General features: G+C 50.3%; 1 protein-coding gene across 2 annotated transcripts; it reads left to right on the top strand.

The window, feature by feature from the left end:
* The first annotated feature begins 250 nt into the window (after positions 1 to 250).
* Positions 251 to 5657, top strand: LOC125712854 (complement receptor type 2-like). Of its 2 annotated transcripts, none has more exons than XM_048983364.1 (9): positions 251 to 428; positions 1073 to 1279; positions 1461 to 1643; positions 2129 to 2225; positions 2670 to 2743; positions 2852 to 3031; positions 3138 to 3317; positions 4634 to 4818; positions 5065 to 5657. In XM_048983364.1, exons 1-9 carry the CDS (start codon positions 362 to 364, stop codon positions 5083 to 5085), a joined length of 1194 nt encoding a protein of 397 aa, XP_048839321.1. In that variant the 5' UTR covers positions 251 to 361; the 3' UTR covers positions 5086 to 5657. The 2 variants fall into 2 exon arrangements, with proteins under 2 accessions (XP_048839321.1, XP_048839322.1); XM_048983365.1 differs by having other exon boundaries at positions 256 to 428; positions 4634 to 4806.
* Positions 5658 to 11316: the final 5659 nt, after the last annotated feature.

The following is an 11316-nucleotide window of genomic DNA, read 5'->3' as shown; positions in this document are numbered from 1 at the left end:
TGCTGCGCCTGCCTGTTGTGGACGCTCTTGGAGAATATTTAATGAACTTTAGTTAATTCTGTCACCCGCGTGTCAAGAAGGAAAAAAAAACAACAGTATAATTAAATGACGTGTGACAAAGCTATACAAAGACCATCCTAAACAAATGTTTCTTGAGCTTACACTTCAACAAATTTATTCCATCGACCTCAGCGCCAGTGGAAGATTGTTACGTAATCTGGGAGCAAAAGACTAAAACAACAGGATCCCCTCATATGTAGCACGTAGGGGGCGTTTCCGCTAGCTGTTGGGATTTCGGACACCGTCGCACTCGGCTGCTGTATAAAGCGCAGGATCAGAGAGAATCGTGAAGAAAACAGCGATGGCGAGCGATCAGGGAGGCCACCTTCTCCTGCTGCTGCTACCTCTTTTAATAGCGTATGCCGAAAGTAAGCTCTGTACTTAAGTCCTTTCTGATAACGGGTTTCGGAATTAAATTATACTATTAAAATGAGCTAGGTGTCCTGCGTATAACTGTAGTCTATTGTACTATATGTATGTATACGTGTATGTGAATACACGTGAAAAATAATTTACGAGGTCTATTATTATTAGTAGTAGTAGTAGTGGGTGGGCCAGTAGTAGTATTAATCAAGCAGTGAAGTAGGTTTTAGAATAGACGCGCCGCGAAAATGTCTAATTCCCGCTGCCCTTACGCAACTCTAGCGTCGAAGTCGTGCCTAGATCCACCGCCGGATTACCTCACGGTACTCAAGAAGTCCACTCGGCCACGGAGCTCCTACTTCTTTGGCGAGCGGATCTTCTACAACTGCGGCTTAGGTTACACTACTACCGCAGGCTTGCTGTTCGTGAGGTGCTTAGACAGGCTGTGGACGCCGCTCAACCACAGTGTGCAGGGGCGTCCAGTCTGCCTCCGTGCTTCTTAAATGGCTCCTTCGATCACACTGGGGGATTCTGTTCTTTCTGTTCTCCTTCGGTGCCCCTTAAATGCAGATTTATGAAATAAATCAGGATGGAGTAACATTTGTGTGAAGCTGGAAAGTGTCGAGTTTATGCTGGTATATCGTTTCAGGTGAGCATCCCGCGATAAACTGCTTGAGCCCGTCTGTGGCTAACGGGATGATGATTAGCGGAAACGGCACCTCCTACAGACCCACAGACTCTGTGAGATTCGCCTGCAGGGATGGCTTTGACCTGACCGGACCTAAAGAGATCGCCTGCGGTCCGGACGGGCAATGGGACCCCCAGCCTCCGCAGTGCCTGCCCTCCACAGATAGAGGTCGCTGTTGCTAAAAGTTTACTTTTATGCTGCGTGTCTTTCTATGTAGCTGGGTGCAACTGCTTTTGCAATTTCTTCACAGTGCAGTTTCAGTTGCAGTGTTCCAGCACGTGGGGTTTGGTCAGGGTGGTCATGGGGGTGCTTTTTAACTGACAACTCCGCTTCTCTCGTGTCTCAAAAGGCTGTGGCCCTCCTGCTTCCTACCCCAACATGCACCCCATCGGCATAGATTTAGCACAGCGGCTGTTCCCGCCGAAATCCCGCGTGGCCTATCAGTGCGCCATAGGGTACATGAGGACCCTGGGCACACGCATCAGCGAGTGCAAAGACGGCCACTGGACACGGATTTACATGAAATGCCAGCGTAAGAAACCCTGTCGCGTGGACAGAGTGCAAATGACTACAAAACCTGACAGTGTAACTACGTCGTTACCATGGTCATCCTGCGTCGCTGTCATGTAGCTCAGGCTAAGAAATGTGCCCTTTTCAGTATGTATTTTGTATACATGCATAGTTGCATTTGCAGTGGCGATGTATGCAGCTGCTAGCGTGTTTCGACAGTGATGCAGGACACTGATATTAGTCTTATATAACCAGCCAGTGCTTTTGCAGATGTTATAGTCTTAATCATTCACACTTCTAGATGTTTTGCATTTTCAACAGCAGAAATGTCACTGCATCCTCTACTGGTTTTGGAAGGTACAGTGCTTGTGCGAGAGTTTTGGAGCAGAATTACAACTGATGTGAATTGATGCAATATGCAGAATGGGGGGGGGGGTGTTGCATTGAATGCTGCCATTATGTTTTAAAACAGACTCGTTCCTGTTCTGTGTTTTGCTTCCCTGGCAGGGAAGGTTTGTGGCTCTGCAGGGGAGATCCTTAACGGCCGCTACAATTATGAGGGGGTCGAGTTTGGCGATAAGGCTACAGCTGTGTGCAATCAGGGGTAAGCATCCTCCTCTCTCTTGGAGAGAGGTCACCTCTGCGTGCGCGGACAGCGTCTTTATCTTGTATTGGGCATCCTGGAAGCTCGACCTGGATTTGGTGTCGTACACGGATCCAGAAATCGGAGTGTTTGGGAGACACTTGTAGCTGATGTAGCGAGGAGCTTCACATGCTTTCTAAGATGCAGTTGAAGGTCACGTTTCACAAAGTCTCCTTGGGGAGATGATTTACGTAGCAGGTGAATTTGTGCTGAATTCTCTAAGCTCCTACTTGCCTGAACCCTGACCTGTACCCCTAACCTCTAACTCTTGACCCCTAAACCCCTACTCATATCCTCTATGACCTAAACCTTGAACTGTAACCTCTAACCCCTAAACCCGTGAACTCTGACCCCTAGCCCTCACAGTATCCAGTGCAGGTGATGCTCCTCCCCTTCTCTCCCCAGATACGAGCTCATTGGTCGTCCTTACAGGCATTGCCTGGAGATGGGCTGGGATGGCAGGGATCCTGTTTGTGAAGGTGAATCCCATTGAGCTGCATTCTCGACCCTGCTAGGGGCAGAGGGGCAGGGGATATCCTGTAGAACTGCCGGCTGGGGGAGCTAAATGTGTCTGTGTGCGTTCCCAGCCGTGCAGTGTGACGAGCCGCCCAGTGTGGTCGATGCGGAGTGGTCCGGACCGATCGAAGACATGTTCCCTTACAGGACAGTGGTCACCTACCAGTGCCTACGAGGGCAGCTTATAGGGAACAGTCAGATTCACTGCACCCACAAGGGCAGGTGGAGCTCCAAAGCACCAATGTGCCAAGGTAGGCCCCCCTCCAGAGACTGGGACTGATGCAAATGGGGCCCCGCAGCCACCCCCCCCCCCTCCCGGGGGATAAAGGATTTGAATCAATTTTATGTCTCTGACAGACATCACCTGTTCGAGTCCCAATGTGCGCAATGGTGAGAAGACCAGTGGCTTTCAAATGATTTATAAGTACGGAGACTCTGTGTCGTTCCGGTGCCTCAAGGGCTTCGTCCTGGAGGGGAGCAGCAGTGTGACATGCAATGTCAATGGGAAGTGGAAGCCAGCCCAGCCCAAGTGCACAAGTGGGTATCTGAGTGCGCGTGTGTGTGTGTGCCTGTGTGTTTAGCTTGTGGTCACATTAATTAAGTAGATCTCAGCTTAAGATGAAGCCGTGTTCGCCACACAAAAAGTAGCAGCCATGGGAAGGACGCAGCTGTCGTTCTCTGGAATCCTGGGACTGCATGCCAAACATTCCACGAAGCTCCAATAATTTCTCTCTGGCTCAGAGGATGATAACCATGGACTTGAGCTCAAAATTGTATGAAGCCACCTCAAGTTCTGGACCATACTTAGACCTGCCACCAGGACTGGTTTAATAACACTTTGATTGTCATGTAGCAACTTCATCAGAAGCACACAATCCATGCAGCTCTTCTGTCCAACCATCACTCCCAGGAACTCCTTTCTTTATGGAAAAGTACAGGAGCACAGACACAGGCAACTGAAACTTGTAGGTAATTATTGGTGGCTAAAAAAGGCACTGAAATTGAAACGTATGCAAACACTGATAATACAGTATTTAATTTGCCAATAAAATTACTGTCCACAAAAGCAGATCGTCGACCAATGGACACCTACTACTGAAGGATAAGGAACAAGTCATGGAACGTTGGGTAGAACATTTTAACCTGAGGGTCTCCCCAGTCTACTGTTATCCAGACTGATGAACCGGGTTTCCAGAGGTCCTTTTCAGCAGTTAGACATTACAAAAACACCCAGGATCCTGGACCGGATAGACTGCCCACAGAAATACTAATGCAAGTAGGGGAGCTCTTTGCAAAGTAGGTGTGATTTCAAAAAACATGGGACAAAGAATCTGCAGTGGAAAAACGGCAACATCGTCCAAGATAATTGGAAATTAGGCAGTACAGCGGCCCCTTCGCGTTTGCGAACTTGACACTCGCAGGTTCGGTTATTTGCAGGTTGGCTGCGAACGCGTTTAAATATTTTTGGAGCTTTTGGACCAGATGTCCCCCACAATGTGTTGAAGACCTGTTTTTTTTTTTTTTTGACATTGTGGAGACCATTTTTCAGGTCCCCACAAAGATCTGTGAATGCAATCAAATAAGACCAAGTCTTGTATTTCGTTTGGTTACTCATGGTTAAGGTTAGGGCCCGGTTAGGGGTTAAGGTCGCCATCCTGTGATTAGTTTAGTTTTCCCCATAAAAATGAAATAATTACAATCATGTGTGTGTGCGTGTATGCGTGCCCCTGTTGTTCCAACACGGCAGCAGTGGTGGAGTCTGGCCTGTCGCTTATTTTGCTAACACAGTAGCTGTAAAGTTAATCGTCAGCTTCTTTTTGTAGCACAACTTCTCCTTTTCTGCTTTTTTCCAGAGATAAAATGCCCCCAAATTAAAGTAGAAAATGGTACACTCTCTTCCAACCGCGTAGCTGTTGGCCACACCATAACGATCAAATGTAGAAAGAACTTTAGCCTGCAGGGGGCGCAGAAGGTCAGCTGCTTACCAAGTGGCAGCTGGAACGCTATCATCCCCAAATGCGTCTTGGTGAGTTCACTGGTGAGCTGCTTGGGGTGTGACGTCCACTGTGTAATATTGTCTTAGGGATTCATGTATCCATCCTCCTGCTGACCACTCACCCAGGGCAGGATTGCAGTTGCACCCATTCATCTGTCTGTTAATCTGTGAGACTTTTAACTCACCACTTACATACACTGTCAAATGTGAAAATGTTCAGTTTAATTGTTACTAATTCTTTGCTTGCAGAGTTGCCTTTACATTAAGTACGGTTCCTTCTGTCTGCAGAAACCTCGGCCATATTGGTGAGAGCTCTGGTGGGTGTGGCCTCTGGTGGGCGGGGCTTCTGGAATATTGCCTTACATCCACTGTAATGTGTGGCCAGCAAATCTCCCTGCTGCTTTCTCAAGATTTTCCAGTGCTTGTATGTAACATGCATACATCTTACAACTACCTAGCCTCAGTCAGCAGAACACTCCATGTCTTTCTTGATGTGAAATAAATAATTTTGTATTAACAGCAGATACCTTTCAATGTTTGTTTTTTCGCATGAAAATACATGTACTTTGATTGCTTTGTCCCGTAGCCCTTAATGTAGTCCTGTGAGCGTGGGGATGTTAGTTTAGGTTCTTCTATTTCGAGTGAAACTCCATTCAGTGTGATGGTTTGCCATCCCCTGCTGGCAGGACTGCAGCTTAAATGCCAGAGTTTCTGGGTTGACTGTCCAGTGAATTCCAATATCAATATGTGCAGAAATGTATGACTATGAACCAGCTCTGTAGGTTTTTGCACTAAATATGCAAGCAGTATGACCCTAATGCTGGAAGTACCGAGAAAATACAATTGTTTCGTAAAATATTAATAAAACAAAAACAATGTTACTGTCTGGTAGTTATATTTATACACATACTGTTTCTTAAAATCACCGTGTGGCTTCTACCTGCCTGCATAACAGCTGCGATGGATTTCCAGCTACAGTGATGTACACACAAATGAGTGGACTGAGTGGTGTTAAACACCGCCTGCAAAGTCTCTCCTGTCAGAGGGACACCTGATCATCTGTATACCAATTAAGGGGGCTGGGTGGCAACGGTCACGTGCTCCTGCTCCTCTCCTGCTGCTCTCCTGCTGCTCTCCTGCTATGGCATCCGGGAGTTATGCACCTCAGAGGTACGAGACCTTGACCTCTACTCAACTGCTCCCCGCACAAGCAGGTATGCTGCACTGCAGCACGTCCTATCTATTACTAGGTCTGTGTTCCAGTTCAGGGGCTGCATCCTTTTAAGCTAATGTGTTGGCTAGCTATCCATGAACGGGGATTATGTGATCAGGTGCCAGTCCGACCGACGTTAACGATACGTTTCATTCACGATGCACGCACGTGCACAAATTTAACTAACGGCTTCTAAATCCTTGCCTATAGCCTGTGTGCATCAGCAGGAAATCGCTATGCAATTTCAGCTTGCCTAACTCAAGAAAGCCAGCCAGCAGCAGCACCATCTAGCCTAGTTATCTGTGAAGTTCATAGCCTAATCCCTGACGCTGGGCACAAGCTTGCACATGAGTGACGTTTGTGTCCATCACAGTTCATACCTGTTGCTCTCTTTCACCCACATCGGCATTTTTTGCCGCATCCCCTCGCACGCCATCTCATTTTCTTTTTTTCTGCCTTGAGCACCTGATAACATTTTTGCTCCCTCCATCCTGCCGCAAATAGATGCCCCACCACTCAGCAACAGGCTACTACCACTCTGGCTACTACTAAATAGACGGTCAGCAGCGCCCCCCCCCCCCCCCTTCCCCCCTTCCCTCCACTGGGGTGAACAAGCAGCACTGAGGAAAGTAAAGGAGATGGTGCCCGTCACAGCAACATCGCTGGTCAAAACATCTACTGCCAGTGGTCAGGCCTCACGTTTCTTTAATATTTCAAACAGCATATTTAGAGCATAGTCATGAGTTAAAAGCACAAGAAGTTTTAAAACATTTTGCGGCACTGCTTCAAATGCATTCTAGAAATATGTTATTCCTTTGCTGAGATCCCAAGATTCAATGCACAAACCTTCGAAAGGACACAGACTACAAAGCCGACCTAGATCACGTCCTTTAAAGGATGCAGCACCTGAATTGGGACGCAGTGAGAAGACTACAGTAGACGTATGCTAGGTATGAACATCTGAAAAATGAATGCAGTCCGGAATGTCCTTATATTGTGGTTTGAGTAATTCTAGCCCGATTCTGCATATTTGCTGTTTTTGCTGTGCTGAGTGAATTTCCACACGTCACACTTGTTCACTGCTGTCAGTATCCTGTTCCCTCACCTCGGGAACTGCTGGGTCACTGACAGGTCTCATCAGATATGCTGTCCAAAGTGACACGGTTGACATCAGGGGGGCGTGTCGGCGGGTCGTGGTAAACGAGGCTCTCGTGTTTCAGTTTTCGCACGTGTGCAGCTCACTGTATAGTGTGGCTGTCGCTTTTGTTTTGCCAGCCCACACAGTGCTGTGGTGGACATCGTAGATGGGATCTGTTGTCACTCGTCCCTGGGCTGTTATCACACAAATATGACAGCGTAGCGTCATGTCTGACGCATGCTCCTTCATCACATCACAAATTCCTTCACGCTTTTTTTGTCCTTTACCCCTGATAGGAATCCCTTAGTGGCAGCAGGACGTCCAAGGCCATGTCTGCAAGCTTCGAGGGCAATGTTATTCCACGCCTGCTCGTACTGTATGAATGACATGACTGATTAGCTCATTTGGTTAGAGCACGGGGCTTAATACCTCCGTGGTTGTGGGTTTGAGTTTTGTAGTGTGGAGAATGGAATTTCTCCATGGGCTTGGTAAAGCTTCTCTCATCTTTGGCCTGGAATATGTGCTGCACCGCTGGGTATGGGAGAGCTGGGGTCTTCTGGTGACAGTTGCAGGGAAAGTGGTTGTGTGATGATGTTACCAAAACATGCAGTGTGTAGAGAGGCTTGTTCTCTGTTTACGGCGTGCTGGGGCTTTCTGTCCTCTGGGAGTGTCTCGGCTCTTCTCTGGGGACGTCCCTTTCTGTCCTCTGGGAGTGTCTCGGCTCTCGTCTCGGGACGTCCCTTTCTGTCCTCTGGGAGTGTCTCGGCTCTCCTCTGGGGACGTCCCTTTCTGTCCTCTGGGAGTGTCTCGGCTCTCCTCTGGGTACGTCCCTTTCTGTCCTCGGGGAGTGTCTCGGCTCTCGTCTCGGGACGTCCCTTTCTGTCCTCTGGGAGTGTCTCGGCTCTCCTCTGGGGACGTCCCTTTCTGTCCTCTGGGAGTGTCTCGGCTCTCCTCTGGGTACGTCCCTTTCTGTCCTCGGGGAGTGTCTCGGCTCTCGTCTCGGGACGTCCCTTTCTGTCCTCTGGGAGTGTCTCGGCTCTCCTCTGGGGACGTCCCTTTCTGTCCTCTGGGAGTGTCTCAGCTCTCGTCTCGGGACGTCCCTTTCTGTCCTCTGGGAGTGTCTCGGCTCTCCTCTGGGGACGTCCCTTTCTGTCCTCTGGGAGTGTCTCGGCTCTCGTCTCGGGACGTCCCTTTCTGTCCTCTGGGAGTGTCTCGGCTCTCCTCTGGGGACGTCCCTTTCTGTCCTCTGGGAGTGTCTCGGCTCTCCTCTGGGTACGTCCCTTTCTGTCCTCGGGGAGTGTCTCGGCTCTCGTCTGGGGACGTCCCTTTCTGTCCTCTTGGAGTGTCTCGGCTCTCCTCTGGGTACGTCCCTTTCTGTCCTCTGGGAGTGTCTCGGCTTTCCTCTGGGGACGTCCTTTTCTGTCCTCTGGGAGTGTCTCGGCTCTCCTCTGGGGACGTCCCTTTCTGTCCTCTGGGAGTGTCTCGGCTCTCGTCTGGGGACGTCCCTTTCTGTCCTCTGGGAGTGTCTCGGCTCTCCTCTGGGGACGTCCCTTTCTGTCCTCTGGGAGTGTCTCTGCTCTCGTCTGGGGACGTCCCTTTCTGTCCTCTGGGAGTGTCTCGGCTCTCCTTTGGGGACGTCCCTTTCTTTCCTCTGGGAGTGTCTCGGCTCTCGCCTGGGGACGTCCCTTTCTGTCCTCTGGGAGTGTCTCGGCTCTCGCCTGGGGACGTCCCTTTCTGTCCTCTGGGAGTGTCTCGGCTCTCCTGGGTACGTCCCTTTCTGTCCTCTGGGAGTGTCTCGGCTCTCCTCTGGGGACGTCCCTTTCTGTCCTCTGGGAGTGTCTCGGCTCTCGCCTGGGGACGTCCCTTTCTGTCCTCTGGGAGTGTCTCGGCTCTCGCCTGGGGACGTCCCTTTCTGTCCTCTGGGAGTGTCTCGGCTCTCCTGGGTACGTCCCTTTCTGTCCTCTGGGAGTGTCTCGGCTCTCCTCTGGGGACGTCCCTTTCTGTCCTCTGGGAGTGTCTCGGCTCTCCTCTGGGGACGTCCCTTTCTGTCCTCTGGGAGTGTCTCGGCTCTCCTCTGGGTACATCCCTTTCTGTCCTCTGGGAGTGTCTCGGCTCTCGTCTGGGGACGTCCCTTTCTGTCCTCTGGGAGTGTCTCGGCTCTTGTCTGGGTACGTCCCTTTCTGTCCTCTGGGAGTGTCTCGGCTCTCCTCTGGGGACGTCCCTTTCTGTCCTCTGGGAGTGTCTCGGCTCTCCTCTGGGTACGTCCCTTTCTGTCCTCTGGGAGTGTCTCGGCTCTCGTCTGGGGACGTCCCTTTCTTTCCTCTTGGAGTGTCTCGGCTCTCGTCTGGGGACGTCCCTTTCTGTCCTCTGGGAGTGTCTCGGCTCTCGTCTGGGGACGTCCCTTTCTGTCCTCGGGGAGTGTCTCGGCTCTCCTCTGGGGACGTCCCTTTCTGTCCTCTTGGAGTGTCTCGGCTCTCGTCTGGGTACGTCCCTTTCTGTCCTCTGGGAGTGTCTCGGCTCTCCTCTGGGTACGTCCCTTTCTGTCCTCTGGGAGTGTCTCGGCTCTCGTCTCGGGACGTCCCTTTCTGTCCTCTGGGAGTGTCTCGGCTCTCCTCTGGGAAGGTCCGCACAATGAATCTTGAGATACGTTGGGCTGCAAAGGATCCAATGGGCGGATCCTTCAGAACATGGCAAATGAAGGAGGCATTTCTAGGCTGCATTTGAAGAGGTCTTGCTGCACCGCTGTGATGCATTTGGCCTTCGAATGCAGCCTCAGAAGGATGCAGCCCCTGAATTCAGACGCAGCCACCAACATCCATTTTATGATGCAGATGGGTATGGTTTTCTCATGAGGCTGATCCACAAGGTGCATACATACTGCCTTTCTGGGAGTGCTGCCATTACACTGTGCTGATGCTACTTCTAATTACACCCTAAGCTCCCCATAACTGACTTGAGATCAGCGTGATCTTGACAGAACAACTGTCTACAGGAGGCGCTGTCACACGTTGATCTGTCTAGCATTTTCCTGGGAATTATGGCCCGCAGGCATGACAGGAAGGCTATTCCTGGTGTATCCAGGATGGCCTCTGACCTCCTGCCCTGGGTTTCATTGGAACAATGTCAGATGTACACAGTGCGTCAACGGCGTGACACCCCCCCCCCCCCCCCCCGCCACCCCATCATTTACATTGCAAAACAGCACTATGAGCAATTACACTGAAATATGTTCATTTTTCTTCCCTAACGGTGGGTAAATTTGTTTAGTGTTTTTAGCCAGAGTAAAGCATCCTTATGCGATTTCCATTCTTGAAAAGATCTGCTTTGTGCCGCTTCTGCTTATCTGTTATTATTCACTTGGCTCAGGTGACATTTTCAGAAAGCCTTAATTTACCTGCCCGTCCTCTGATTCTTCAAAGGTGACCATAACTCTTTAACCCTGAACACTGCAATATATTTATTACCACAGGGTTCATGTTGGTCATCTGGGAGTTGGGTTAGGACCAGCATCACGCACAGTTCTGGTCAATACCCATCCTCCGAGGCTTCCGGACTCTCCTGACGGCGGAAACAGCGTCTCCACCGTGACAAGCAACGAGAAGAGAAGCAAGGTGGGGCAGGATCTGGGGTCGCTCACTGACCTCTTGCTCACACACCGCGACCAAGCCTGTTACCCTGTTAATCATTACTGAGCTTAATGACCGTCTGTTTGTTTTGGTGTCTTTTCTCATGCGCGCTAACGTGACCAGGCTGACCCTGGGAATCTCTCATCCCGTGTGTGCCTTGCTTTGAGCTTTGAGCAGGAGATCTCCTGGCCGCCACCAAGTTACATTTGGCCGTACGTAGCCGTTCAGAATGGATGTCGGCCATTTTGATGGGATTTTCGTTCGGCTTCTGTACCTTCTATACCTAAAACAGAAGCTAGATCATTTTCAGGGATTATCTACCCTTCCTGTCCTCTGCCACACAAAGCCATTGTCTACAGAGTGTCTCCCCGCTAGACTGGAGAATGGAGAGCAGGCACGCATGTACATTTACTCGGGAGCAAGACATGCGATCTGCATGTGCAGGGATCTTACGGTCACTGTCTGCTTTAAGGATGTATGTAAAGCAGCTCTGTTTTGCATATGTGCAGCATTGCCTGCGGTGAGATGGTATCTGCGGTGAGATGGTATCTGCGGAGAGATGG

Source organism: Brienomyrus brachyistius, chromosome 18 (genome assembly GCF_023856365.1).
Source record: "Brienomyrus brachyistius isolate T26 chromosome 18, BBRACH_0.4, whole genome shotgun sequence".
Taxonomy (NCBI): Eukaryota; Metazoa; Chordata; class Actinopteri; order Osteoglossiformes; family Mormyridae; genus Brienomyrus; species Brienomyrus brachyistius.
This window is presented reverse-complemented; position numbering and strand designations above follow the sequence as displayed.

Bases quoted from the DNA above. Each gene is read 5' to 3' on its own strand.
- LOC125712854 (XM_048983364.1), top strand. From the start codon at position 362: ATGGCGAGCGATCAGGGAGGCCACCTTCTCCTGCTGCTGCTACCTCTT. The intron at 1,280-1,460 runs GTCGCTGTTGCT...GTGTCTCAAAAG, and splicing joins CCTGCCCTCCACAGATAGAG to GCTGTGGCCCTCCTGCTTCC. The intron at 1,644-2,128 runs GTAAGAAACCCT...CTTCCCTGGCAG, and splicing joins GATTTACATGAAATGCCAGC to GGAAGGTTTGTGGCTCTGCA.